The 27,931-nt window shown below is 49.0% G+C and overlaps 1 protein-coding gene across 1 annotated transcript; it reads left to right on the forward strand.

Annotated features, from left to right (window-relative positions):
- The first annotated feature begins 2,186 nt into the window (after nt 1-2,186).
- On the forward strand, nt 2,187-25,014 carry Ccnd2 (cyclin D2). Its single transcript, XM_076854038.1, has 5 exons — nt 2,187-2,645; nt 4,408-4,623; nt 7,207-7,366; nt 14,682-14,830; nt 23,438-25,014. Exons 1-5 carry the CDS (start codon nt 2,454-2,456, stop codon nt 23,585-23,587), a joined length of 867 nt encoding a protein of 288 aa, XP_076710153.1. The 5' UTR covers nt 2,187-2,453; the 3' UTR covers nt 23,588-25,014.
- The last annotated feature ends 2,917 nt before the right edge of the window (nt 25,015-27,931 follow it).

A 27,931-nucleotide genomic window follows, 5' to 3' on the forward strand; every position in this document is an offset into this window, starting at 1 on the left:
CCCTACTCTTCTCCCTACTCCCTTCTCCCCCAGCAGCTGTCTTGGATCCGCTCTAAGGTGGCCGAGGAGAAGTTTGAGTGTAATTTAATGTTAAGTCGGGAAGTCCAACTTGACTAAAATCAATACGTGATGAACACTGTACTCGGCCCGAGTGTCATCCGCTTGCAGAGCTGTTTCCTTTTGAGTTTGCAACTAAGGTTTTTCAATGAGTTCTTTTTTTTTCTTCCGAAAGCTAATGGCTTCCACAGCAATTAGACATTTTCCTCGCCCGCCCCCTCCCCTCCCCTTTCTTCACGTATAGTAGATTGGATACTAATTCCCGCTGCCATTGATAAGGTCGCTGGCGCCCCAGCCTCTCCCCGGCCCTCGCCCGCCCCAGTCCCCGCTCTCCCTCCGCCCTCCCTTGGCTTCCTTTTGATGTAGCGGGGAACGCGTCCTACTAAAAAAAAAAAAAAAAAAAAAGTAATCTGCCCGGTAACAATCAGCGCGCAGTAGCAGGAGCCCCAGAGCTATTGGCTATGCAAATAGAGGGAGGGGAGACGGCGCCCCAAACTCTTACTCACCCTTTTAAAGCGATATCCTCCCCCCTCCCACCCACCCCTTCCGCCCCACCCTCGTTTAAAGGGGCTGGCTCCCGGGCCAGAGTTAATCGCCTGCACCTCTGGTTTATTCACTCCCCTCCTTCCCCCTTCCAATCCCGCTCCGCCTTTCAAGGAACCTAGTGAAACGGCTCACCCGGCCCAGCGCCCCCACCCCCCCGCTCGCCTTGTCCCTGCCTGGGCCCCCTTTCTCGGCGAACGAGGTACTCGGTCAACTTCGGAATGCCCGGAGAGCCCAGTCCCACGCCATGCTTACTGCACGTGCCAGCTCGGCCAACTCGCTGGGGGCACTGGGCTTTCGCCCCTTCCTCCCCAAAGGAATACACTGAAAGACAGTGAGGGGTGGCGGTAGGAAGGAGATGAGGAAATGCCACTAAGTCCCCTGTAAAAACAGCCTTGACCCCAGGATGCGTTAGAGCACATGTCACGGCCGACTGCGCTGACAGCGTTTCCACCGCAATCTAAAGCCCTGGATGGCCAAGAGAGGCGCGAACCTGAGGGGTCGGCGAGGATGCAGGGCGAGGATCCGGAGGGGGGCTGAAGCCTCCGGGAAAAAGGAAGGGGTGGCGTTGTTTGCGCAGGGGGAGCAACGGGGAGCCAAACCTAATCCCTCTCTCGCCCCTCTCCCCTGCCTTCCCCTCCCCCTCCCGGGCTATTTCCTAGAAAGCTGTATCAGTGTGGCCACGCTCTGCGCAAACACCTCGGGCGGCTTGTCAGCAGATGCAGGGGCGAGGAAGCGGGTTTTTCCTGCGTGGCCACCCGCCGCGGAAGAACCGCTGAGAGCCCTGCCCCCGTCCTGCGGCAGCCCTGGGCGCCTCGCTGCATCTCCCAATGGTGCCCTAGTGCCCCCAAGAACACGAAGGTTTCTGCTCAAGGATCCCATTCTATCAAGTCAGAGAAGCAGCCCCTTCCTGATACTCATTCTTTCATCCTCATCTTCTCCACACACATTCTTGGGGGGAACGAGACGTTGTTCTGGTCCCTTTAATCGGGCTTGTGAAACAGCTTCGAAGTTATCAGAAACACAAACTTTAGGGACGTAACCTTTATCTTTGGGTATGAGAGGTTGCTATTTTCTAAAATCGCCCCACCCCCGTTATGTTTCACGTATGGGATCTATTTTTAAATTGTCTGAGGTTCACCCCATCTTCAAGAAAATGACCCTCCATTCCTAGATCTTGAATACGTGGGCCGGAATATTAGGATCAAATTTGAAGTCAAAATTGGAGGGTCGCGTTTGGGCATTGGTACACCTACAGAATGTGTGACATTAGAGGGAATGAATAGGAATTAGTGGGTTTTTGTGGGTTCCCCTATCCGGGGCCCCTGGCATGCGGGACTGGATAGAGGGAGAGGGCCCGGGAGAGCTAGGGAGAGGGGTGAGGGGGGAGCGGGGGACCGCGTTTGAAGTTAGGTCGGGCCAGCTGCTGTTCTCCTTAATAACAAGAGGGGAAAGGAGGGAGGGAGGGAGGAGGGGGAGGAACGGGAGGGCAGGGAAGGGGAGGAAAGGGGAGGAGGAACCCGAGAGGGGAGCGAGGCAGAGGGAGGAGACCTAACTGCCCAGCCAGCTTGCGTCACTGCCTCAGAGCAGAGAAGAGCGAGCTGGGGAGAGCAAGACGAGTTTGAAGGCGAGGACCGGTGCGAGTTAGGCAGCCCCTGAGGCTCTGCTCGCCCACCGTCCATCCCTTCCTCTCTTCTCTCCCAGCTTCTCTCTCTGCCCTCATCTTTCCCCCGGAAACCCCCGATTTTGCCAAAGGAAGGAGGTAAGGGGAACCCACGCCCCTCCCCCTCCGACAAAATAAAATAAAACTTTTCCAGTCGAAGAAATCAGGAGAACGAGTCGCTCGGCTGGCCATGGAGCTGCTGTGCTGCGAGGTGGACCCTGTCCGCAGGGCCGTGCCGGACCGCAACCTGCTGGACGACCGCGTCCTGCAGAATTTGCTCACCATCGAGGAGCGCTACCTTCCTCAATGCTCTTACTTCAAGTGCGTGCAGAAGGATATCCAGCCATACATGCGCAGGATGGTGGCTACCTGGATGCTGGAGGTAGGTGTGCAGGCGACGCTCTTTAGGAGCCACAGCCCCACCTGGATTCTTGGCCCCCCCCACGCAGGGACCCAAACTGGGAGAGGACAACCCCCTCGCGGGCCTCCAGATTACAGTGCGTGAGGTTACCCCGCGCCTCTGGGCGAGACGCGTGGCTGCAACTCTTTTCCTTGCTAGATTAACCGAGGGAGGGGGAGGGGGAGGAAAATCTAGGAGAAACGAGGCTGTCCTGGGGCGGGGGTGGGGGAAACATCCCGCGCGCTTGTGCCTGCATGTGGCTTCCTCGTCTTCCCACCCCCATCCCGACCTGTCTTTTGCGGATCGGCGGCTATTTTCAGTGCATGAAGAAGGGAAAATCGCGACCCACAATAAAAGGCAGCCCCCCAAAAGGTCGGAGCAAATTCGTCCTAGCCTCGGTTCCCCGCATGTGGTCGCGACTCCGCGTTGGCACTTCAGGGGGGAGGGGGAGGGAAAAAGGAGGAGGGAGGAGGAGAGAAACGGGGAATTCAGGAGCCCCGGAAGTCGCATTGAAGAAACGCGTGTTTTAGGGGAACCCAAAAGAACCACTTCTTAACCCTCGCTCGGGATCTTTGCCGAGCGAACTGTGTGCCCACGTATGCACAGCTCTGGACCTGCCGTGGTTTCGCCATGTTGCTTTGCAAACTCCAGTTGGAAAGACTGGAAAACGTCGCCCGCTCCCTTAAGCACCCCATTATCCCGACCACCCCACTTCTAGTCCTGCCCTCTCCCCCGAGTCCCCAACTCACAAAGATTACTTACAGTTTGGTTTTCCAGCTTCTTCAGTGCGGAGATTTGGGTGGGGTAGGATGGGGGGAGGGAGGAGGTGTGTGTAGGGGGGGATTTCGGGGCACCCCTAAATAAGAGGTCAGAACCCCCCAGTGCCTCTTTCCGGGGCTCCCTGTTCCCGTCTTTCTTCCAACTGGGCACCAGGTTCCTAGTCTCTGCCCTTGTGGGCCGCAGCCGGACACTCCCGCGCGGCTTCACTCCTTCAAGTTTCCCCTCGGGATCCAAAGCCCCAGGGGTCGAGATACAGACCTTCCAGTCACCCAAAACCTCCGTTTCGGGAAGCCTGGATCCTCTTTGGGGTTTTCACGCCAAAAGGGCTTTTCTAGGATATTTCCTCGATTTTTAATTATTTTTTGAAATCGTCCCCCCCCTCCAACTCCAGCTGCCGCGGCTGCGGCGCTCTTCCTCCTCCCCTCCCTCCCCCGCTCTTCCCCACCTCTCCCCACCCACCCCCCCAATAGCGGCCCCTGGGGCGCAGGGACCCCCTCGGGCATTTTTTTCAATTGTCGGGAATGATAGAGCAGGGTCTGGGGATCCGAATGAGACCAAGAAGGAGACCCCCAGAGCCTCCAGAATATTTTTATTGATTTTTTGAAAAGATGACGAAATCCAAAAAAGAGTGAGTGAGTTAGAGTGCGCAAAGAAGTCGGAGCCAAGGGGAGCGCGGTGGAGCCTCGGGCGGCAGCTGAGCTGTTCTTTGCCTCCGGGTCTTGGTTCTTAAATTCGCCCCCTTTTTTTGGCTTCATGAGAATATCCAAGCACGGATGACCTATCGGATTTTATCCCAGTTTTCTCTTCTTTATTCTTATCACACTTTACTCCCCTCCCCCTCTTACATAAAAAAAAAAAAAAACTAATCTTTTTATTGATTCCATAGACGATACTTTTTCATTCTTTTTCTCTTTTTCTGATACTATTTCCATTCTCCCCCGACCCTTGCCCACTCCCTGTATAGGTTTGTGAGGAACAGAAGTGTGAAGAGGAAGTCTTCCCTCTGGCCATGAATTACCTGGACCGTTTCTTGGCTGGGGTTCCGACTCCGAAGACCCATCTGCAGCTCCTGGGTGCTGTTTGCATGTTTCTGGCCTCCAAGCTCAAAGAAACCATCCCGCTGACCGCGGAAAAGTTATGCATTTACACCGACAACTCCATCAAGCCCCAGGAGCTGCTGGTAATGACTGTCCCCTGCCTCCCTTTCTACTGTTTCCTTCTTGCTCTGTTCTGGCCTGACATTCTGCCTTCCACTCACCAGTCCCAAATCAAATTCCTAGAATCCTGAATAAATCCACCACTGGAGTTTTCAAACGGATAAGTCTCTTTGAATAAGAGAGAGCTATCCTTTGTGTTCCTACTATGTGCCAGTCAATGAGCCAAAGCACTTAACCTACATCTGTGATCTACCAATAAGATCCTCATTGAAATTTGTGTTGTTGAAAGTGTGTGTGTGTGTATATGTGTGTGTGTGTGTGTGTGTGATATCTTAATTAACTGATAATATATTAATTAGGTTCCAAATTTTCAAACACTGAACTCTGAGAAAAGAGCCTGATTTTTCCATTATAGGAATATGTTCACAGGATAGGAATGTGTTGCAGGGTGTCACCTAAGAACCTGGAGGTCAAAGGTAGTGTCCAAGATATTGATAAAGTCTCAAGATACCTACATATAGTGGCTGATCACTAAATCTCAACACACTGATTTCTGAGTAAAGTCAAAATTTGCCCTTTTGTAGGAGTCTGAGGCCTGTTTTCTTAGCTCCAATGGAACTGTGACCTCTCTACAGCCCCAGGGGGTCCTGTCTTGGCTCTGGTTTTCTTCCAGGGAGCCTTTTCCCCACCAAATCTAATATTTTTCCCCTTACAGCTTCATGTGTAAGATGGCCATATTGCAACAGTACTGGAATCATATTCCCTGGTCCACTGGTCCACCTTGGGTGGTTTGCACACCTTTTTCTGCCCGGATTAGAAAGGGGGCCCCCCTTTTCCTGCCCCCTCCTCTCCTTACTGGCAGGGCTTGGGCCTGCCTGCATGAAGTCTAAGTCCGGTTTCTTGAACCGAGCTCTTTGTGAGGAGCCTTCCTTTCTGGGGCTATGCTGCCATCTAGTGGCAGACATGCACATGGTTGGGGGAGGAATTGCAGAGAATGTAGAGAGGGGCATGAATGACTTCACCTTTGAACCGCTGCCAGAATTCAGCTGCTTCTGGTTTGGTCGGAGAGGCCCAGAAAGGTGCTTTTTTTCTGGGCGATCTGCTTCCTTTAATAATAGTGCAAGACGAGTGCTTTGTCCTCGCATTTCCCTGTGAGGAGGAAAGACTGGGATTTCAAGTCATCTTTGAAGATGCTGTTTATTGCCTATTGGGTCATGGATGGGTTTTTACCCATACCTTCTGCATAAAGCCAGGGGAGATTTTAAAGCTTCTGAAGAAACACAGTGATCAGACTTGGGGACTTGGGGACCAGTGTTTTTTTTTTTTTTTTTTTTATCACGAGAGAGCAGGGGGTACAAAAAGGAAACTTCCATTTGGGAGACTGGACATATTCAGGAGGCCCAATTTTTCTAGGATTATCCAAGCTAATTTATATTGTTCCAAATAAACTTTTTTTTTTTTTTTTTTTTTTTTTTTTTTAACTCTCCCATCTCTTTATCCCAGAAGTTGGGATCTGGAAGAGTCCACCTATTTGACAAATGAGAAAGCTGAGGCCCAGGGAAAGAAAAGGAATCGCTGCAGGCCACATGGCCAATTGGTGCTGTGATTCAGCATCTATTCCTGGGCCTAACGAATGCAAGAAATTTGGTATTCTCAGAGTGAAAGAAAGAGCCGTGCACTGGGGAGGTGGTCCCTGCCCTTCATTCTTCTGAAGATGACTGATAGGCATATTTTCCCTCTGACTGCATATTTTTTTAAAGTTTTGGTTTGGGCTTATTTCCTTTTGAGCACAATTTCCCATATGTATCTTGAAGAGTCACAAGATTTTTCATTAGCTGGGCTGCTGGTGAGAGGCCCAGAAAGGATAGGTTTGTTTCCATTGTCCCAGAACTTGGCTTAGGGGTCTGTGACCCTGATAGACACCTCCGCCTTGTCCCACATTACTTCCATCTGCAAAATGGGATTTCAAATGACCATTAGCCACGGGGGCAAAGACCTGTGCAACATTTAGGTGAAAGGACCGAATGTCATATCCTCAAGTTTTCTGTGTGATGTGTCAAAGGGGAATTTTTTTTTTTTTTTTTTAACCAGCAAAGAAAGAAATAGCACTTTTTAGCACCAGGTAAAAGCCAGCTAATTGGTTGCCAAAGAGTTGGGCCAAGGAAGCCTATTTTACGTTTTATCTTCTGGCATTATTTTTCCATGAGGATTTAAAAGACTATCAATCCAGCGTTAGAGATGTACAATAAATTATTCCCAAAGGGCTACAATGCCCTTGGCCATAACTTATGGTAGGCCCAACTTTCTGGGTGGGCAGACAGCAGCATTTCATGGAAGTAAGGATTGGGTGGGAGTGCGGGGAGCTAGGGAGGAAAAGAATTACAAGAAAATAGAATCTTGGCAACAGAGCCTGACGTTTGCAGCAAAGAAGAGCCATCCCAACTTCAAAGCTCTAGGGGCATCCTGACAAACAGACCCCCTTACAGCTTAGCAGCCCCATCCTAACAAGCATCATTAACACTGGTCTGGACCCCAACCCTCCCACACACACCAGATCAGCCTGCGGAGTTTTTATTCCGCTGTCCTCTCCCTGTCTTCCTCACCAGGAGTGGGAATTGGTGGTGTTGGGCAAATTGAAGTGGAACCTGGCTGCTGTCACCCCTCATGACTTCATCGAGCACATCCTACGCAAGCTGCCCCAGCAGAGGGAGAAGTTGTCTCTGATCCGCAAACATGCCCAGACTTTCATCGCTCTGTGTGCCACCGGTAAGGACCAGGCTCAAAGACTGGAACCAGGGAGGGAGAAGAGCCCATTAGGGCATGCCCTGGGGCAGGGGGATCCTAACTTTCATGCCAGTTGGGGTGTTTCCAGGAGGGGGGAATCTTGAGCAATCCAGAGTCCCAGGTTTCATTCTTGAGTTCTTTGTTCTTTAACTTTATTGGAGCTGGTATATTCTCTTTTCTCTGCTAAACTCATAAATGGTTTATGACAGGTGTGGTAAGGGGAAAAAAATTAGTGCCTGTTAAAATGTTCTTTATGATGTCTAAAGTGCTCTTTGAAGATTATGTATACTGCTTACTGGTTGTGTTTAAATCTTTAATCTTTTGAGGAAAAGGATGGCTTGGAGATAAGCCCAAGAGGAAATTTGGGGGGGGTGGGGCAAGTACAGGTTAAAGGAGCAAGGTAAATGTGCGGCCTTTGCTGATAGTGGTGAGGGAGACGAAAAGAATTCTTTCCCTTTCCACTGTGGGCATTTATTGCTGTTGCCTCTGCTGGGTGGGGGAATGAGCCTTTCTGAGGCCTAGGTTCTAGTGCCCTCCCTGCCTCTGGATTTTGGCTGCGGCCTTTAACACAGCAATTGCAGCTGGCTTTTCCATCCACACTGGGGATCCCACTGATCGATACATAGTTTTTGTATTTTCCTAATAGAAACTAAAGGCAGTGGTTTGAGGGTGTCTCATGAAGCTGACCCTTGGCCCATTTGTACTGTTTTTTTTTTTTCTTGCTAGTGGCCATGGTAGGAGACCCTGGAAGCTTAACCACCCAGGGGAGAGGTGTCAAGAGTTCATATTTTTCACAATCAGAAACATTAGGTAATGAGCTAATGTTTGGAGAGGTTCAGCTTCAATTTGCCAGGGGTAGTTGGATTGTATAGGTGGAACTTAGGGTGAACCTCTTAATATCTTGTTACATGTTATTCATGAGTTTGTGCAGATGATTATATAACGTGCTATAGTGTATATGCTCTTTGTCCACAGTCAAAAGGTCAGGCTTTGTTACTTATCACTGAGTGACCTTGCACAGGCTATTTGACCTCTCTGAACTTTATCTGCAAAACATGCCTGTTGATACATCATCCTATAGCTTTTGCAGAGTGGTTAGGAAAATTAAAAATCAGGAAGGATGTATGTGCAACCAGACATGTAGGAGAATGTGCCAAGGTACTAATTCCAAAAATGACACCCTCCCTGATTGTTAACTCTGATTTTAACTGTTCCAGCTAAGGTGGATCTGTCACTCTGACTCCTCCAGCCTCCCTCCTCTGGTTCCAGCAGGGCCCATGAGTTCTGTGTTTGCTGACTTGAGTGTAAGAGTCCAAATATTCTACTTTTGAATCCAGAGCACGGGATTTGCTGATTTTCTTTCAGTCCTGTTCTTCCAGCCCCCAATCAGGCCCCATAGCATTGCACATGTCCCCTGAGCTCCTGTGGAGTCAGCGGGGACAGATCCTGCAGGCCACCACCAGCCCCTTTCAGCAGTGCTGCCTTTTAGAGGGCAGCAACCTTTCTTTGCCTGCCTCTGTCTCCTGCTGTCTGGTGTGGACCCTTAAGGTCAGTCCCTCGTTGACCTGTCATTTTGTCTCCCAGGCTCTGCTGTCTCTTTCCTCTCTTGTCAGGAATCTCCGTGGGGGAGGGGTCAGCTAGTCCTTTCTCTCGGGCCCTAGGACAGCTGACCCCTGACCCCAAACTTCCCCATTGCCCAGCTGTTGATAGCCAGAATTCTGCTTTGACCTTGTGTCTTGACTGACAGATCTTTGGGGATCTGTTCACCCCTTTCTCCTCTCTGATCTCTTGTCTGATCCAGGCAGAGGTGCTAGGCAGAATTAGCCAAACATGGGCAGGTCCCCAAATTCTGAATAGGCCATAGGCCCATTCTCTAAAATTGGGGAGCCCATCCCCCACTCTTGGCCTTCTTGCCCAGATCCTTGGGGTGGCTGCCAATTTTGGGGCCATAATAGGGAGCCTGGGATTCAGGGACAGAGGAAAGAGGTCCAAAGGGAAATGAAGTGTCATGAACACTGCCTTTTGGGGGCCCTGAGCTCGCTTTGGCCAGAGAGTGGGGAAGGATCGGAGAAAGTGTGCCTCCAACCAAATCAGAACCGTGGGTCAAGTCCTAAGCCACGGACAGATCAGAGCGGAGGGAGGTCCTCAGAAGCTATAGAAAGGGTGGTATAGGTAGAGAAAGGATGGGTGGGCCCATCTCACTAGGCACTTGTTCCCTGATTTGCCCCTGAGTTTGTGCAAGTGACTGAGTCACACAGAATCCCCGCTGCATAGAGGTTTATGGCAGGCAGTCAGCCTGACGGTCTGTGAACACCAAGCGCTGCTTTTCTTGGAGGAAACCCCTCCCAGGGAGAGGAGCTACCATATCCTGCAGTCAGGGTCTGAAAAATGGGTGAGTACACAGGACTGTGCCTGGCATGCAGCAGGCTAACAAAAGGTGGGAGACACCACACCCCTCAGCTGAGCTGCTGCTAGCCTGCATCAGGCTCTCACGGATGCCCCCCTTTCACCCAGTCCCAAACGTTCTGACTTGGAGTTGATGAAGCACCTGCGGCCAGGGTCTCGGGGTCCCATGGCTGCATGTGGGGACAGGGGTGTCCTGGAAAGATGGTAGGTGGCCAACCCTCAGACTGTGTGGCTAGTTTATAGGAAACGTTGGTTGTGAAAGAGCTGGCAATGGTTCTGCAGAGAGCATGGAGAGTGTGTGTGAAAGGGGACGAGAGGGCGCAGGAGAAGACAGGGGCCACGGGGAAGGGTGGCAGGTTGTCAGTCTTCCTTTATCAGACTCTGGGGGTAAGATGGTGGTGAGGTGGAGAAGTGCCCTCCTTCCCTTTCCTGCATGGCCAAAATGGCTTCTGGGGTAGAGACAGCCTCAAGCTGCCTGGTATCGCTCTCCTGGCTGATCCTGGTCAGCAGAAGTATTGGCAGGAAGTGAGGGGGGTCTTCCTAACTCTTGCTCCTGGCATTGCATTCTCTCTCCTGGAGCTTTTGGTACTGAGTGAGCAGAACTGAGCCCTAGTTCCCGTGGGGAGTTCTGATGTCAGATCTCCCCGGTCAGCAACCGAGGAAAGAAGACCATCTGAGATGACTAGGATAGCACTTAAGTGTTGGGAGATTCTTCCCACATATCATGCTCAACAGACAGTCCCAGTTGGTCTGGAAGAGCCAATGGCATTGAGTTTGAACTTGGTGCAAGGGAGGAGGTCACTGCCTCCCCAGGGACCCTGTATCCCCCTCTTTTTGCACTAGGAGCCTACCTTAAGGAGTTGCATCTAGGAGTTTATGCCACACACACAAGTAGCCCCTCCAAGGCCTTCCCAAGGTCTGAGCCTTGGTGATAATGATAACCCATTGTGCTTTCCGAATCTTCCCGGTCTTAACTAAAGATGCTTCATTAGTTTCTTTCCCCAAGTTGTGGCCAGGCTATGGTGACCCAGCAAACAAGTTCAGTGACTTGGCCCTTGATCCAGAATGGGAGATCTGCCTCAGTGGTTGCCAAGAAGAAAGAATTGAAACTCACCTTTCCATCCTGAGCCTCTGAACTGCCTCCACAGTGGAGAGGTCACAGGGCTGAGAGGAAGTGGCATGTTGAACTGGGAGTCTCAGTTCTTCTGTAAGCACACCCCCCGTGGGGACAAAAGTGGGACAGAAGTGTGACACTATCTCACTTCCCATCTGGCTGTAAGATGAATGAGTGCTTCTCGCCCTCTCTCCTCCTCCTCCCTCCTCCTCCTCCCACCTAAGGCTTTGGGGTGAAATTGTCATAATTAGTTATTTTGTCTTGACAGTCCTGCCCCACAAGGACAGGGTGTGCTGAACTCTGGGGGTGGCAGATGACTGTGCCGAATGACGTCATTGGTATTATTGGTTGACCAATGAGTACCCTGGGTTCTGGCCCTTTAAACTTCCACCTGGCTGCAGGTTGGAGGAGGTGGGGAGGAAGGAGGGGGGAAAAAGACCTGGTTTCCTGTGTCTCCTTAGCCTTAGAACAAATATCTTTCGCCCCCTAGTGGTGAAGAAGAGCATAGCAGTCAAGATGTTTTTTGCAACCATAGCTAAAATAGTTGGTGCTAAACTTACTGGGGAGGAGGACCACAGAATCTATGGTCTCTTTAGCTCAGTGAAATCTTACCAAGAAGTGAAGATGCCAAGTTGATGAATATAGAGCACTTCTCGGCCCTTGTTCAGGTTATGGGGACCCCTAAGAACCCAGTATCTCCTATAGCTAACCTCCTCTTGGGAGGTTAAGCAATGTATATGAGATCACATAGCCTGCAGGTATCACGGCTAGACTAAGACCCATGTCCCTGGACTCCTGAGCTAGGACTCTTTCTTCTGGACTTTTCTTCCACTTCTGATATAAAAGTACCCTGAATCCGGGAGATAAACTCAAGGAGCTGTTCAACTTCTGGTAAGTTATACAGAGCTTTGGATCTGGAGTCCAAAGATGACTATCTTAATCCAAGGCCCAATCCTTACAGTGAGTGACATTACACAAACCATTTAACCTCTCAAGGTTTCCACTCACCTGTAGAAGACTTCTGAAACTGGTGAATTTTAGGTCATTTTTATTGATGTGTCACCATCACCACCATCAGCATGAGAAGCAGCCCTTAGTGCTTGTCTGCAAAACCAGGGAAACTTTAATCTGTGTCCTTTGCTTCTGTCCCCTCATCAAGAGGGAGGAGGAAAAGTCCGATGCTCCTCATATGCGGGCATTGCCCCTTGGCTCCTGGTGACCAACACTGAAATGAATGTGGAATGTGTTGGAAATAGAGTTGCCAACTTCAGTCTTTCATTCATCATAGGCTCTTTCCATTCCCCTGTGGGGCCTTAGTTTTTGCCACTCCCCGACAAAGCAGTAAGAGGCTTTGGGAGCTTGATGAGGTCATTTCCGGGACACACACTCAACTGGATAGTGAAAGATTCTCTGGGAAGCACAGAGCCCTTATTCTTTCTGGCCCTCATCATGCCTGGCCTGCTCTCTGCATCCGCCTGCAACCCTAGGATGCCTTTCTCCCTACTCCATGAGATGCTTGATAGACTGCAGCAGCCAGAACCCCTCACAACCCCACAGAAAGTTCCAAGAGCAGGAACAGTGCAGGTGATAATGAGATGGAGGCTCACTGTGCTCTCCACGGGCTATTTTAATTGATCCTCAGAATAACACTGCGAGGTAGGTATAATTGTCATCCTTATTTGCGGATGAGAAAAGTGGCTTTAGACATCTCCCTGGAATACATACCTAGCCATTTGTGAAGCCCTATGTTGTTTTGTATTGCTGGGTAAAGAGCTGGTGCCCAAGTTTAAGAAACTGGTGTTTTCTTTGGAGCACAAACAGTGTTTTACATTTTGGGGAGTCATCCATGCTGCCTGGAATGGTGAGAACACATTGTTAAAGACTCCATCAGGCACTGTTCCCAGAAGGACTCCCCTTAGCACTGAACGTAGAGTCCCCTGTGTAGGTCTTGCACCTGTTGAAGCCCAGGACAATTCACATATCCTTGGTGGCTTCATGTGCTTAACAGTAACGGGTTTTCTTAGCAGTGGAACAACAAAATAGGCACGGATGTGTGTGCTTCCTGGTCTGTGGCCTGTGGCAGAGGGAAGGGAGGGCCAGGGATATTTCCCTGCCCCTTCCCTGCCAGATGCTCTCACCCAGGGCCTTGATGGGCAGAGGGCCACGGGCCGGCTGCCTCCTCTGTGTTTTGAATGTCACAGGGGGAAGCTAACGAGGTTATTGGGCAGAGAAACACTCTCCTGTGACCCACATGGAAGAGACCTACAGCAGAGCAGGAGGCAGGGAGGCTGGCTTTAGTTACACCATCCATGGACATAGAGAAGGCACAGGCAGAGTTGGCAGACAGTAGGCGCTGGGTGCAACACCATAATATAGGGCCCTCGGGGTGTGAATGGTAATGGCAAAGGAAAGAGCCAGGGAGAGAGACAGACTTACCACCAGGCTAGCATGGTGTTCCTGGGATTCAGCCGAAATGGGAGGGGAAGTATGTGCATGGTTCATTGATCCCCAGTGTGTCTAAGAGTACAGACTTGATATTGTGGCAGTGGGCTCCCCACTAAAAGTACTTCCATAGAATATGCTTTTACAATGGAGCATTGTACGGGGAGAAGGGGGAATAGAGGGAGACATGGGCAATACAGTGTGACTCATCTTCCCCTCTGTTCTGCGCCCCCACCCCACATGCACCTTTACTTCTGCATACAGTAAGTTCACTGGACTTGTGCTAGCTGGAGACGGCCCACTGGAAGGATTGTGCCAATCCAGGACTGAGTAATCAAACTATAATCTCTAACACCATAAGTCAGGAGTAGGGCAATGTAAAGTCTTAGCATTAGGGTTATACCTCTGTGCACCTTTTATGGTTGATGCGTGAATTAAACAGGAAAGATGTGGAAGGTATTGTGGGTGGTATTGGTAGCTGTTAGCAGCTGTAACAGGCAGCAGCTCTTGTCCGCTGTTAGATCATAGTCACCTAGCTTCCTGAGGGAGTACCAAGGGGACAATGAGTGCCTGGAGTCCCAGGCTGGTCCCGCTGGGGTATAGAATCATCCTCTGACTATGCTCTTGGAGAGCCAGAAGTAGAAGGGGTTTAACTGGGATGCAGTGGTTAATCTTGGCTGCTTGATTCAAGTCCTCTGTCCTGTTGTCCCAAGGATCCCTGTTGTGAGGCTAGAAGATGAGAACCCCATCTTCTGCATAGCTGCTTCTCTCACTTCGTTTACTTGTATTTATAAACTAGTCTTTTGGTTTTTATTACCATATTAGCAAGATGGTAAGATCACAACAGGACTGTCATTCTTCATAAAAGTTTGCCTGATTCTCCCACCTGTTTCTTGGTCCTCCTTCCAACATGGAGAGTCCTTGGCTTATCCCACCTGTAGGGCACATGGGGTAATTTTCCCGCAGTCCCAGACCTCTTGTGCTCTGTTCCACCATCACCCTCTAGAGGAAATTATGTCTCATTCACCTTGAGGCCCCCACCAGGGCCAAGAATAGTACCTTGCACATGAGATTGTGGGACTCGGGACCAGGGACGGTGAGCCCTCTTTGATTGGCTGGGTGTACTCAGATGGGCTCTCGCCCTTCCCTGCCTCAGTCTCCCATCTAAAATCTGGAAGAGCCATTCTGCGACAGACAGGGCTTGCTGTGAAGGGAGGAGCTGAGGGAGAATGTGCCGTGGACCAGGGGCCACTTGTGCAGCTGGCTTTCCAGCTCCGGCTTGCAAGCTCCTGGGGTCTTTCTGTGCCCTGACCTCCTGCCCCTTGTCTCTTGCAGACTTTAAGTTCGCCATGTATCCGCCATCGATGATCGCAACTGGAAGTGTGGGAGCAGCCATCTGTGGACTCCAGCAGGATGAGGAAGTGAGCTCTCTGACTTGTGATGCCCTGACTGAGCTGCTGGCCAAGATCACCAACACAGATGTGGTAGGTGGTGGCCGCCTGCTTGGTTAAGACCAGGTGTCTCAGCCCCTGTAAAGAGGCCATTGGTTTGATTATGGTGGGGTGTGTATGTGTGTGTGTGTGTGTGTGTGTGTGTGTGTGTGTGTGCAGGCTAGGGATGATCTGTTTTCTGAAATCAACATTTAAGGTCATATGAAATACAGCAGGTGAGGTCCCTTGAGGTTTGGAAGCACCACTGCCATAAAATCCAGACAAGAACTCAGCAAGCTGATACTAGGGGAGGGTTGTTATCTAAATTTTTTTATGGTGTGGGCTTCTCAGTGTCTGAATTACTACTTCATTTCCATTTATGTCCACGGTGTCTGGTCGCCTCACTGAGCAGTGGAGAGCTTCCCGGCTGCTCACACGCACTGAGATGGCGAGACACAGGGAGAAGGCCCAGCTAGAGCCAGGGCACGGGAGGTGTCCCTGCGAGAATGGCGTCCAGCCCTGACAAACCTCCCCCACTCCCGTCTCTTACTTCCCTTTTGTTCAATATAGTAACGGCTTAAAAGGCACTCTGAAAAGACAAAGTGCTGTACACATTAAACAAACTATTATTAGCTATAGGCATCTTTCCTTTCTGTGTGGACAGCCCAGAGGCTGTTGCTTCTAGCTGCCAGAGTTGGGAACTCCTTAGAAGAAAGGGTTTGAGACAGACCAGGGTTCAATAAGGCCCTGATTTCAACGGCAAGGAAATTACAGTCCTGGAGGGTCGAGACAGGAGGGTTCTGAGAGGACCCAGAGGCAGGGGAGGCAGTGACCGAGCTGGGGGGCCCAAACCTCCGAGCCCTGGCTCCAGCTTGGAAACTCAGGCTCCGCCCCTGCGGCAGCTCCTGTGATCTTGTTGTTTGAAAAAGGTCTTTGGTTGAAAGGCAACCGGAGAGAGGGGTGTTGGCTCCGAGGCCCTTGTGCATCACCATGGAGAGGCTCAGGAATGCAGGGGAACTTCACGATGACACCCTCCGGATGTTCTAGGGGAATTCAGAATGCCCTGTGTGGGAATGCATTGAGTTAAGTCATGTGATCTACAGGCCTGTGACTGTTGCCTCCACAAGGGACACTGAGCACAAGGTTAGACCTCCTGGAGCCCAAGGCTGCAGCTTGCTGGCTTTCCGACCCGCCCACCTGTATTTGGCTTTGGCATTTGTTTTTGCCAGCTCCCAGGAAAATGGCAGGTATGGAAGGGCCCGAAGGATCAAACCCTAGGTCCTTGTCTGAACCAATTTTTAAATTTTCTTTTTAAGATGCTAGCTCCAAAACCTGTAAAATCTGGATTGCAAAGAGCCCTCCAGTGCAGTGTGAAGGGTGCTCTTTTATCCCCCAGAGAAAAATCGTGGACAGAACTTAGAACTTCACATTTCTAGAAATGATCCACTTCTTTTCTTTTCTGAAAGTTTCCTTCCAACCATGGAAGACCAGCCTTTCCTCAGCGCCCTGAGACAAAACTGTCCAGGGCGGGAGTCTGACTCCCAGGCATTGTCACCTCCTTCAGATATTTATAGACTGGCTCTGATAGGCTGACCACCCCACCCGTCCCAGGTCTTCTCCCACATCTCTCCTTGTTAGTCACATGGACAGAAGTCACTCTGGGGGGCTGCCACTGAGGCTCTTGGGTGTTGTCTTCTTTTTGTGACTGCAAACCAGTCTGCCATGTCATCCTATTGGAGAAGCTCTGCCATTTCCAGATACCATGCAACCGGTCCATTCCAGTCAGCCCTCAGGCTGGGCTGCATGCCTGCAAGGCCTTCTTAGCTGTCCTGTAAATCATGGCATTGAGTTGGCAGTTCATCTCTGTAAAGGGCCTGCGCCGGGTTTCTTAACTGGGGCTGCATGCCCCTGCCTTGTTTTCCACGGTGGGACTGGGGATTAACATTTTTAATATTAAAAACCAAGCATGAACATCATTAATAGAATATAAAATTTGCACCATTAGTTCAGATAAAAATTTGAGACTTCTGACATTCTAAGCTTCCCTCTGGCTCCCAGTGGCTTGCTCACTCTCTCCCTAGGGTTGTTTCAGTGGGAAGGTTAGGGCTTTGGGCACTGGGCTGGGGCACTGTGTATGAGCAGCTTCCTGAGTGCTAAGTGCTCCTCCCATCCATCAGCTTGTGTGCTCTGAAGAGCTGAAGTTCAGAGTGAAGGAGAATGAAAGGACTAGAATTTAGAACGCATTAGCATTTGGAGGGAGGTGAGTTCTGCTTCCTGAGCTCTGTTTGCCATGAATGAAGAAGTGGTGTATTTCGAGCACTTCCTGTCCATTCATTTCTGGAAGGGTTCAGTGAAGGCCCAGTTGTTGCAGGCTGTATAGAGATGAGCATGGCATGGTCCCCAGACACCGTGCTAGAAGATGGGGGCAGGTGTGTGAATGGTGCCTGGAAAATAGATGATGACATTCCGGTTTTCAAGGAACTAGTGATTATACAGAGAATCAAGAAAAGGACAGTATGCAAAACCCTTCCCAGTCAAGATTTGAGAGGAAAGTGTGCCAAACGTGGGTTAAGAACCATAAATGCAGTAGGACAGCAATTCAAAGGAAGGAATTCAGGAGGCCTAATGCAGAAATTCAGGCCTCTTAGCTGTGTGAAGTTGGTGACAGAAAACGTCTTTGAAATGCAAGTGCAAAATGTGGTGTGGACAGGCAGTGGAATATCATTCAGCCTTTAAAAAGAAATGGCCTTCTGATAATATGCTACGATGTGTGTGGGCCTTGAAAGTATTCAGATAAGTAAAATAAGCCAGGCTCAGAAAACAAACACTGCAAGAGGGACCTGGAAGAATCAAATTCCTACATAGAAGTAGAATCGAGGACCTGCGGGGAGAGGAGAATGGGGAGTTAGGATTTAATGGGTAGAGAGTCTCAGTTTGGGATGTTGAACAAGTTCTGGAGATGGAGCATTCTGGTGATGGCACAGCTGTACTTCATGCCCATATATGATGAAAAATGTCTAAAACGGTCAATTTTATGTTATGTGGATTTTACCACAATAATTTGTATATGTACATAGCACATGCACATTGTGTGTGTGTGTGTGTGTGTGTGTGTGTGTGACAACCTAAGACGTGCTCTCACTTTGGGAGATAGGTCACAAATTTTCCAGGAAACAGACTTTTGAAAGTGGGTCCCCCTGATTCATCTGAAGTGGCCAGACAAGTTTCTCTGCCACTGGCCAGCGGCAGTTAGCTTGGTTAGGAGGGACCCATGCAGCTCTGAGGAAACGGGTCTTTGTTGCTCCATCTGGTTGCTAAAATAAACCGGAACACTCCATTCCAACGAGAAAGCTGAGTGAGAAGCCTGACAGTTTTACAGGGAAGGAAAGTCTCAGAGGGTGGTATATTTTAAGTACTTTTTCCTTCCAGTTATAAGAGTTGCTAAAAACAGACCCCAGAGAGCGAGCGAGGCTGACGTTTTGGGGGGAACTTCTGCTGAGGCTCTTGTTGCCAAGGGTAAGCTTGAGAAGAGGGATCCACCATCCTGGGCCCCCGCAGAATCGGGGTTCCTCTTCCGTCCCCTGGGCACTGTGCTTGCGCTTCGTGCCAGCATTTACCTCACCGTCCCCTTGTCTATAGGACTTCTTGAATAAGACCCAACTTGTGCTCAGCTCTTTATCCAGAGCCCCTGGCAGAGTCATTGGGGAGTGATGCTAGAGAGAGAGGGAGGGAAGGAGGAAGGAAGGAAGGAGTGAAGGACAAAAGGGGAGCAGATGCATTTCAAGCATGTTTCTCATTCATTGGTGTCCCTGGGTCTTTCAGAAAGAAACAGAGAGACATAACATGTAGACTGTGATTAGAAATTGGTATGTTACAAGTCTGGGTCCTCTGAACATTACCTGACTATCTCAGAGTAAGTCACTTAATTTTCACACCAAATGGCACACATTCACTCATTCAGTAAAGAGTGGTATGGAGGCTCTCCGGCTATGGAGATGTGAGATGACCGGGAGATGTTTATCAGAACAGCTACAGACTCTAATCATCTGGCCTTTACATTTACCCTCTCCTATCTCAGTTACATCAAAACTCTTTGTCACATTCTTAAATCCTGCCCAGAGAAGGTTCCAGCATATCCCTTCCTTGGGGTCATCCTGGCATTTGAAGACCCTGGTTGTCAGTGAGCAATTAAAAAGCAATTAGTCTGCAGTGAAAGGAAGTCTCCCCCTGCGACTCCAGGTCATTTGTGGGGTCCCCACTTCGAGGTTTTCTCCTCCCCTCGGCAAGAAGCTCAGAGCGCACCTTGTTCCAAGGCCTCTCCCCAGTGACGGTGCCTTTTGTGGGCTGTATGGAGCCTGTGGTCAGGAACCTTGTGAGGAGTTGCTGGAGGGCAAGCTGGGGGCTGGGAGGTGGAATACAAGTGGGGGCCTCTGCCTCCCTCCCCGCCTCATTTCTCTGCGGGCCTCATTTGGTATGCAAGGAAATAAGCCAAACAGCCTGTGAAGAAAGGAAGAATGAGATAGTTTCCTAAGTTGTCTCTGCCTGAGTTGGCCATGGGTCTGGGGCTCATTCAGCCCTTTGTCCCCCTGTTGAGTGCAGTGCGTGTGTGGTGACAATGGAGTGATGCAGTTCCACTGAGGGCTAGTGGTAGGAGTTCCGTCAGCCCATTCATGGAAGCAGAGGAGGGTGCAGGGCACGGAGCTCGAGCCAGCAAGCAGAGGAAGTCAGAGGCCCGTGTAACGAGCTGGAGATCACAAACGCTGCTGTCAGGGCTCCGAGGCTGGGGGCTGGGGGCAGGCGCAAGGGAGAGGGCCAGGGGAGGGGGCCTATCATCGTAGGAGTTGGAGGGGTGCCCGACCTCCAGCGCTGTGGAGTGCCACCTGTCCAGGCTGACAGACGAGCATTATGGCTTTCCTTTTAATCAGCTTAATTTGGGGCATCTTCGTACAATGGCTGGTGCTTCTGGAGGCCGCCACGAAGCTGAGATCCCAAAGCCACGGCACCTCACAAGCACGGAGCATCTTTTTGTTGGAGGCGCTGTCGCCATCCTCCCTTGGGCAATGTCTCCCTTTCTTGGAGGTTCTCTGGCATATTTGTCCTTACTGAGAGCCCAGAAGAAACAGAAGTCTAGGAAGAATACACTAGAATTGGAGGCTGGCCCTTATTAAAGCCAGGCTCACTTGATGTCACCACAGGGCGAGCCACTTCACCTCTCCAGGCTTTGGTTCCCTGGCCGGACAATTCCCTGCTCGTTTGCTCTCCAAGAACCACTAGAACCTCCAAATTCTCCAGTTCTATGATTTTTTGGTGGTAGGGGGGCAGGAATTGAACCCAGGGGCACTCAACCACTGAGCCACATCCCCAGCCCTGTTTTGTATTTTACTTAGAGACAGGGTCTCATTGAGTTGCTTAGCGCCTCACTTTTGCTGGAGCTGGCTTTATAGTAAGCCATCTGAGAATCCTCCCCTTTGGAAACACTGTAACTCTATTCAGGTTGGCCTCCCAGCAGGAGCAGTATGGCTGGATTAGGAACAGGGTTCTTCCTCCTGATCACCACCTCCCCCACCCCATCCCATGCATTCTCCTGCCCTGCTTTGGGCAAGAATGTGGCTCTTGGGATGTGATGTCCAGTTGCAGGTAATGACACCACTGCAACATTCTCTCTCTCTCTCTCTCTCTCTCTCTCTCTCTCTCTCTCTCTCTCTCAGACACACACACACACACAGGCTTTAAATCCTCTGAGAATCCTGCCATCTTTAGATAACAAAAGCTTTGAGGCTTTGTTTCCGGTGAGCTTTGACTCCCATGGGCAAGTATAGAGTTGTAGACAATATATAGTTACTACCTCTATGGCGTGGAGTTGTTCTACTTCATTCCTTTAGCCTCCCAAGGAAAATATTTAAAGTGTCAGGGTGCTTTACCACTGAGCTACATCTCTAGTCGTTTTTATTTCTTGAGACTGGGTCTTGCTAAGGTTGGCCTCCAACTTCTGATCCTCATCCTGCATCAGCTTCTCAAGTTGCCAGGATTACAAGCATGTGCCACCACACCTAGCACTACCACGGCTGGCTAGAAAAAAAATTTTTAAAACACCCCCTTTGACATTTCCTGGAGTACCTGCACAGTGAAGGATCATCACACACTAACTTCCCAGATTCAACTGATTATTCTATACAAGGAAGAAAGAGAGGAGAAGGGGGCTGGTGAGATGGGATGCTGCAGGTCTGAGGTCTCAGCCCCAGCTCACACTGCTGTGGTGAACATCCCCTCGAACCATGATCTGAGGGTTTGAAGAGGTGTTGCCGTGCAGCCTGATCTCAAAGCACGAATCCTCCTTCCTGTGGTGCTCAGCTGGAGCAAGAACTATCTATTTCAGCTCCAGAAGAAAAACTAATGGTGTTGCACTCACCAATGTAATGTAGGATGACCTTCCTGAAGGACATCCCACTGTGGTTTTGACCTTATGCTAGCCCTCATATTAGCTTTGATTCTTCATTTGATATGATTATTTTTAGATCATAAGACTTTAACATTTTCAGATACCTTCTGCTGAGATCAAGTACCCCTAGAAACATGCTTTTAGTCTTTTCCACTGAGCAAGTCATGGCCTTTGGACTCAGGGCTGCTGGATGAGCCTTGGGGAAGGAACACAGTGAAGAGCTCAACAGGGGGCCCGTGACACCCAGATTCCTAACCACTAGTGAAGAGGGTCAGGCAGGGTAGGGAATGGGACTGGGAGAAGTAAGATTACCTTAGAGAGAAGGTAAGAGATGTTAGATCCTTGGTGCCAGTTCCTGATGCCTTCTCAGCTTTGAGCATGCACAGCGAGCCCCACAGTCAGGCCACATTGGCCTAGTTCAGCCCCATCTGTTCTGAGCACATCCTTAGCCAGTCTTGAGTAAATGCTAATCCACACCTCATTTTAAAGAAATCTAGGCTGGACATGGTATGCTCCTTTAATCCTAGCTACTTAGGAGACCGAGGCAAGAGGATCACAAGCTGGAGGCCAACCTGGGCAACACAGTGAGGCCTTGTTTAGAGAAAAAAAAAAAGGGAGCTGGACATGGTGGCACATGCCTGTAATCCCAGGGACTTGGGAGTCTTGAGGCAGGAGGATCACGAGTTAGGGGCCAGCCTCAGCAATTTAGCAAGGCCCTCTGCAACTTAGTGATGTCCTATCTCAAAAAGGGAGGGGATATGACTCAGCCCCCCCCCCCCCTTAATCCCTAGTACTTCCCCTCACAAAAAAAAAAAAAAAAAAGAAGGAGGAGGGAGCATTCTTTCAGATTCCAGGACTGATTTACTGTTATGCATAATAATAGTATTCATTTATTGGGCTGCTACTTAGCACTTCATATATATATTACCTCAGTTGCTGTTTTGCTTTGAGCATTTTGTCATTCTGATTTGACAGATGGAGAGATTGAGATCAGAGTAGTTAAATAACGTGACCATTGCCTGCAAATAACCCTTCATCGGGCCCTAATTGTTGCATTCTAGGTGATATCGCATCTCTGCCCTCTGCCCTCCTTGTCTTTAAGTTTTATTAAAAGCTGCAGTTTGAAATGTGGAATTGATGAGAGATAGGAAAGGAAAGTTGAGGCATAATGGAAACTTTTTTCCTCAGTATTGGATTCCAGCTTTAGTTTAAATATTCTGGAAAAAAAAAAAGATAATGCTTTTGTGTTTGGCAAAATAGCAACCTCTAGGTGGCAAAAATGGCACAGGGAAACAGACAAAAGGGATGTGTGTGTTAAACCATGGAAAGACATGGGGACGTGCAGTTTAGGGTATTTTCTATACACGTGTGCTGCTTCAGAAAACACAGGCAGTCTTGCAGGGGAAAGAGGCTGGAAAATAACTGCCAAGAGCAGTTTCTTCAGCTCACACCCCAGCTAGTATTACTAACCACACTCCCTTCCTAGTGACAGCCGTGACTGGCCCTTGCATTCCATGTTGCCCAGCTATTAAAGCTTCTGCTTGGACGGACTCACTCTAGATTTTCCCTACCAAATATAGACTAATAAAAACAACTCTGCAGATTCTTGCTTATTCCCAAATTGGACAAGCTCAAGTGTCCTGAATTTTGTAAACATTCTGTATTGTATTTTTGCTAGCCTTAAGGGAGTGGTAAATAAGCAGAAAATCCAGGATTTTTGTGTTTCGTTTTGCTTTTAAGCACTTACACAGTTTATGTGAGGGTCAGGACAGCGCAGTCTCCCAACTTCCCTTCTGATCTGTTTCTCAGTTACTGAGAAACTAATCGCAGTGCTAATAACAGCACTGCTGGTGGGCTTCTGCCGCCTCCCAGCTTCCCCAGGTAGAAAGCATCTAGATTTCCCACTTGGTCCTTTGATGACCAACCGATGCCCTTCTATGAATGGACCATCATCTTAGGCCAGTGCTTCTCAGGATTGGAATCACGCAGGCTCCTATAGGTCGTGATTAGCTTGGTCTGGGTTGAGGGGGATGATGAATTTCCAGCCAGTTCCCTGCTTGGAGATCTGAGGTTCCATGGAATTTCACAAGCATCTCTCATTTACTTCTTCTGGAAAACGAGCCTGGAGTGATGTGAGTTGAATTGTGTGTGCCTTCCTGAAATAATGCCCCGTGCCCTGCTCATCCTCCTAATAGCTCTGGTCTGGACCCCTTTCCTCTCAGGATTGTCTCAAGGCCTGCCAGGAGCAGATAGAGGCTGTGCTGCTCAACAGCCTGCAGCAGGTCCGTCAGGAACAGCGTGATGGATCTAAGACGGAGGATGAACTGGACCAAGCCACCACCCCTACGGACGTGCGGGACATCGACCTGTGAGGCTGCCATTCGGGCCCAGGGAGAGAGGCGCATTCATCACCTGCTCTCTCCCTCTCTCTGGTTATGTTTTGTTCTTTGTGTTTTAGGATAAAATTCTGCCCCCACCTAGATCATATTTAAAGATCTTTTAGAAGTGAGAGAAAAAGGTCCTATAAAAACGGAATAATTAAAAAGCATTTGGTGCCTATTCAAAGTACAACATAAGGGAATCCCTTGTATATGCGAAGTTATCGTTTGATTATGTAAAAGCAATAGTAAAATGCTTACAGGAAAACCTACAAAGTAGCTAGAGAATATGTACGCCTGCAACATGGGAACAAATTAGAGAAGACTCTGTTTTACATGTTATGAACTAGTGCATGTGCCCCTTTTAGTGGAATTGCAAGGAACTGTGTATGCCATTTATGGCATGATTAGATTGCGAAGCAATGAACTCAAGAAGGAATTAGAAACAAGAAAGCATGATGGGGAGGGGGTACAAAGCAACCTGTCAACACAATTGGACCATTTTGGAGGTAGAAGCACCTTCACGCCTAACCACATGTTCCTAAGACAGGAACAATGTTGGATCTCTATGTTACCTACTCTTACCTACAGTAGCTGCTACCTAAAAGAGATGTTGTGTTTTGCCAGTTGGACACAGGTGATTGGCTCCTGGGTTTCGTGTTGAGTGACTTTCTGCTTCTCCTTCCAAACATGGTTCATTGCAGACACCACTATATTGTTATCTAATGAGGAAATTTCGCTATGGTCCATAACCAAAACTCATCTGAAATGGAGGCAGATGGAGACCAAGGGCGGGATCTAGAATGGAATCTTCCATGTTATGGAAGAGGGTGAGGTGACCTTGGCATCCCTTATTAGAAAAAAAAATAATAATTTTTGGTGCTGATTGGCATGTCTGGTCCACAGTTTAGCATTGTTATAAACCATTCCATTCGCAAAGCACTTTGAAAAATTGTTCCCGGGGGATAGATGGGATGGTTTATGCAAATCGTGCTGAATACTCCTTCCCTCTTCTCTTTTTTGCCCCTTCCCTTCCTGCCCCAAGTCCGGTTATTCTTCATTTCTGGAATCTGGCATTTTCTGGTACATAGTTCTAGTACCCCTGCCAGGGCTCAAGAGATAACTCTTTCTGCTAACATTCCCATGACACCATTCCTCAGAAAAGCCTAAAAACAAAGGTCTGTTATCATTTGATGGCATAGAAGGATCTGAATTCCCATCTATATATACTTCTCCTTTGGACATGAAAGTTAATTGCTGGTGCAAAGACAGATAGACAGCCAAACACCAGGGTGTGGCATTTTGTTCCCTTTTCTGTTTTTTTGTTAATTTTATTGCAAAGTTGTATTCAGTGTACTTGAATTCCCCCCCCCCCTCCACTTCTTAGAGGCATTCAGTTAGCAGAGGTTTTTTTTTTTTTTTTTTTTTTTTTGCACAATTGTAATTGACAGGTAATGAAGCTATTTGTTAAAAGATTTGTCTTTTTTTTTAAGTAAAAAAACAAAATCAGAACAGGGCTACTTTGAAGAATTATGTGCAGATTCTGCCTTGTTTCATAGTATGAGGGTTGAAGATGGAGAAACATCTAAGGGTCTCTTATCTTTCATTTTATTTCATTCAGTTTATTGTTTTTTGTTTTTTTTTTTTTTTTTTTGCGCTGCTAAAAAGCTGAGATCATTCATCCTTATTCACATTAACAGTACCTAGCTGTAATGTTTCACAGAGTGTGCTGCTATTTTATAAACATTTTTATAATATATTATTTTACTGCTTAAATTCCAAGTCCTGAAGTAGGTGGTTGAGATATGAGTTCTTCGTACTGGAAAAGCCCTTCCATAGTTTGTTTTCTTCGGGTAGCAGATTCATGGTTGGTTTCTTTTTTTTTTTTTTCTTTTTTCTTTTTTGTTTTTTTGGGGGGTTTGCTTTGGTTTCCTCTGATCACATTCTTCAAAGACAGAATATTCTTTACCTCAGGTTTACTGGACAAAAATCAATAAGTACAAAGGACAATGGTTCACATTTTTTTGTTTTCATAATACCTCACAACCATGCAGTTTCTGCTTGGGAGCCCACTCTCGTGAGGAATCGAGCAGGCAGGAGGGGCAGGCGAAGGCCCCTTCAGGAAGGCAGGAAAGATTTGGCCCCCAGGTCTCACACCTGGGGACCTTTTCAGTTTTGAAAGTCACCAGGCTCCCATTTTGACTCCGGTATCCTCATCATGATGGAAAAAATACATTGAACCAAGGGATCCTCCCTCCCTCCCCCTCATGGCAGACATTCAACCCGAACATTCATGCAATGGACTAGGAACTCGGTTCCCACAAGGCACCAGGCATCAGGAAACAATGAAAACAAACTCCAGCAGGCTGTTTGGAGATCCTCTTGTAGACCTTTCAGAAGCAGGGCCTTCGTCTGCTTAAGGCCCCTTCATCTTGGAAGTTTCTCACTTCCTCCTCTGTCTTTCCCCTTCCCTGGCATGGACCACCCCCCACCCCCCCCCACCCCCCGCAGGAGTAAGATCGTCTCCATGGTTCTCCTAGGTCTGAGTCTGTGGGCGGATGAGTCTAGGGCTGGCGGTATCTATGGTGCTTCCTTCTCTCACCTCTGTTCTTGGCTGTGGCAGGCAAGCGCCGTGCAGGGGCCAGGTCCTCTCCCTTGGTGGCACTAAATGGTTGGCAGGTTCTGAATCACATTGAAATGGCATGATGGGAAAAACAGGTATGACGAGTAAGGGCTGGAAGTTGAAAGGAGGCGAGGAGGCTGCTTCTCTGTCGAGGTGAATTCCAGGTGATCCAGTCTCTCGGGAAGTGTGTTGTGGAGGGTTCAGGATTCTGTGAGTTAATGCAATCCTGAAATGAGAGGGAATTTCTGGTGGGTCAGTGGGTGGTAAATTCAGAAGTTTTGGAGAGGAAAGTTGAGCAGCCAGTAGTTAGCCAGTCCTCTATGGGGAGCTGTCCCCTAGAACCAGGAGACTTGAAGCCCAATGAGAAAACAAGGTGCCCCTCCATTTAACAATGACCAAACCGTGGTCTTAAACAAAGCAGCCAGTGACAGGACCTGACAGATAAGGAAGGAATAGGCCCTGAGACTCTACCCACAGTCTGTAACTGTCCACTTTTCCTTGAGCCCAGGTGACACTGGACACTACCAGCTTTTCCCCTTTCCCATCCTTGGGGCCTACTGTGATAGTAGGTATGGGGCTGTTTGGCTTTTCTGACACAAAAGAAGGAATCCTGGATTCATTGAAGTAACTGGAACCCCCTTCTTGGATTTGAACTCGTTGGTAGGAGTTTTTGTCCCAGAGGGGTTCAATTCTCCCCATGGATTGATTTGAACTTCCTTTCCTCCCACCTTTCTTTCCCTCTTTCTCACCACCTGATAAAGGGATTCCAGATTTATTCTTTTCCTACCTTGCCATCTATTCTTCTTTATTCCTCTTTTGTTGTTTCTCCTCCATCAGTGGGGACTAAGTTGTTCCCCCAGCCTGCCAAATTTTAATCCTTCCCCTGTTTTGACCAAATTGTAAGGGGAAGAGATCTTCGTATGCCAAAAATATATGCTAAGCATAAGAAAATTCCATGCAGGTTCATAGCAGCCAGGAATCCTGCAGGACGCAAGGGGGAGGTTCTCTCGGCTGAATGTCCCACGTGCTGAGAGGCACGAACTCCTTCCAGAGGGGCTGTTCTTAGAGGTTGCTTCATTTTGAACTGTCCCAGGACCCCATGAAGAGCACAACGTGTCTTATAGTCATGAGCACCCTTGGTCTGCGTGCTTTCTACTGGAGGGTCCATCTTGCCTCTGTCAGCCAGGGCAGGGTCGTCCGTGGAGCTTCCGCAGCCTGCCTCACTCTGCATCCCTGTGCTAGCAGGATAGGTGATATCTCTGGGGAGCTCTGGGGCTTTCCCACATCTCTCCAGGCTGAGCCTTGGGAGCTATGGGACTGACAGATGAGCTGGATGACTTTCCAATTAGGGCAGGATTGGATGAGTGTCTCAAAGAGGGCAGGGGAATTTTCTCTCCATGGGCCACAGAGGACAGCGCTGGGAGAAGAGATAGACTTGCACCTTATGTCCTGTAAATATTAATTTTCTAGTTCAAGCAGGTAATATTGGTAGTGTGGAAACGGGAGGTAGGAGGAAGTCTGAGTAAGCAGGTTAACTTCTAAGCCAAAAGGATTCCTCTTTGTTTATCTTTGAGACAGTCCATCCTTGGGAATAGCTTTAAAAGGGAAATGGATGCTGAGACAGTGAAGTCCCCGTCAGCCAACAAACCCTCTCTAGGTATAGATTGAGCACAGCTTTCACTGGTGCGGACTTGGAGCAGTTTTCAAGAGCTGTG

The sequence above is a fragment of the Callospermophilus lateralis genome, chromosome 4 (genome assembly GCF_048772815.1).
Source record: "Callospermophilus lateralis isolate mCalLat2 chromosome 4, mCalLat2.hap1, whole genome shotgun sequence".
Taxonomy (NCBI): domain Eukaryota; kingdom Metazoa; phylum Chordata; class Mammalia; order Rodentia; family Sciuridae; genus Callospermophilus; species Callospermophilus lateralis.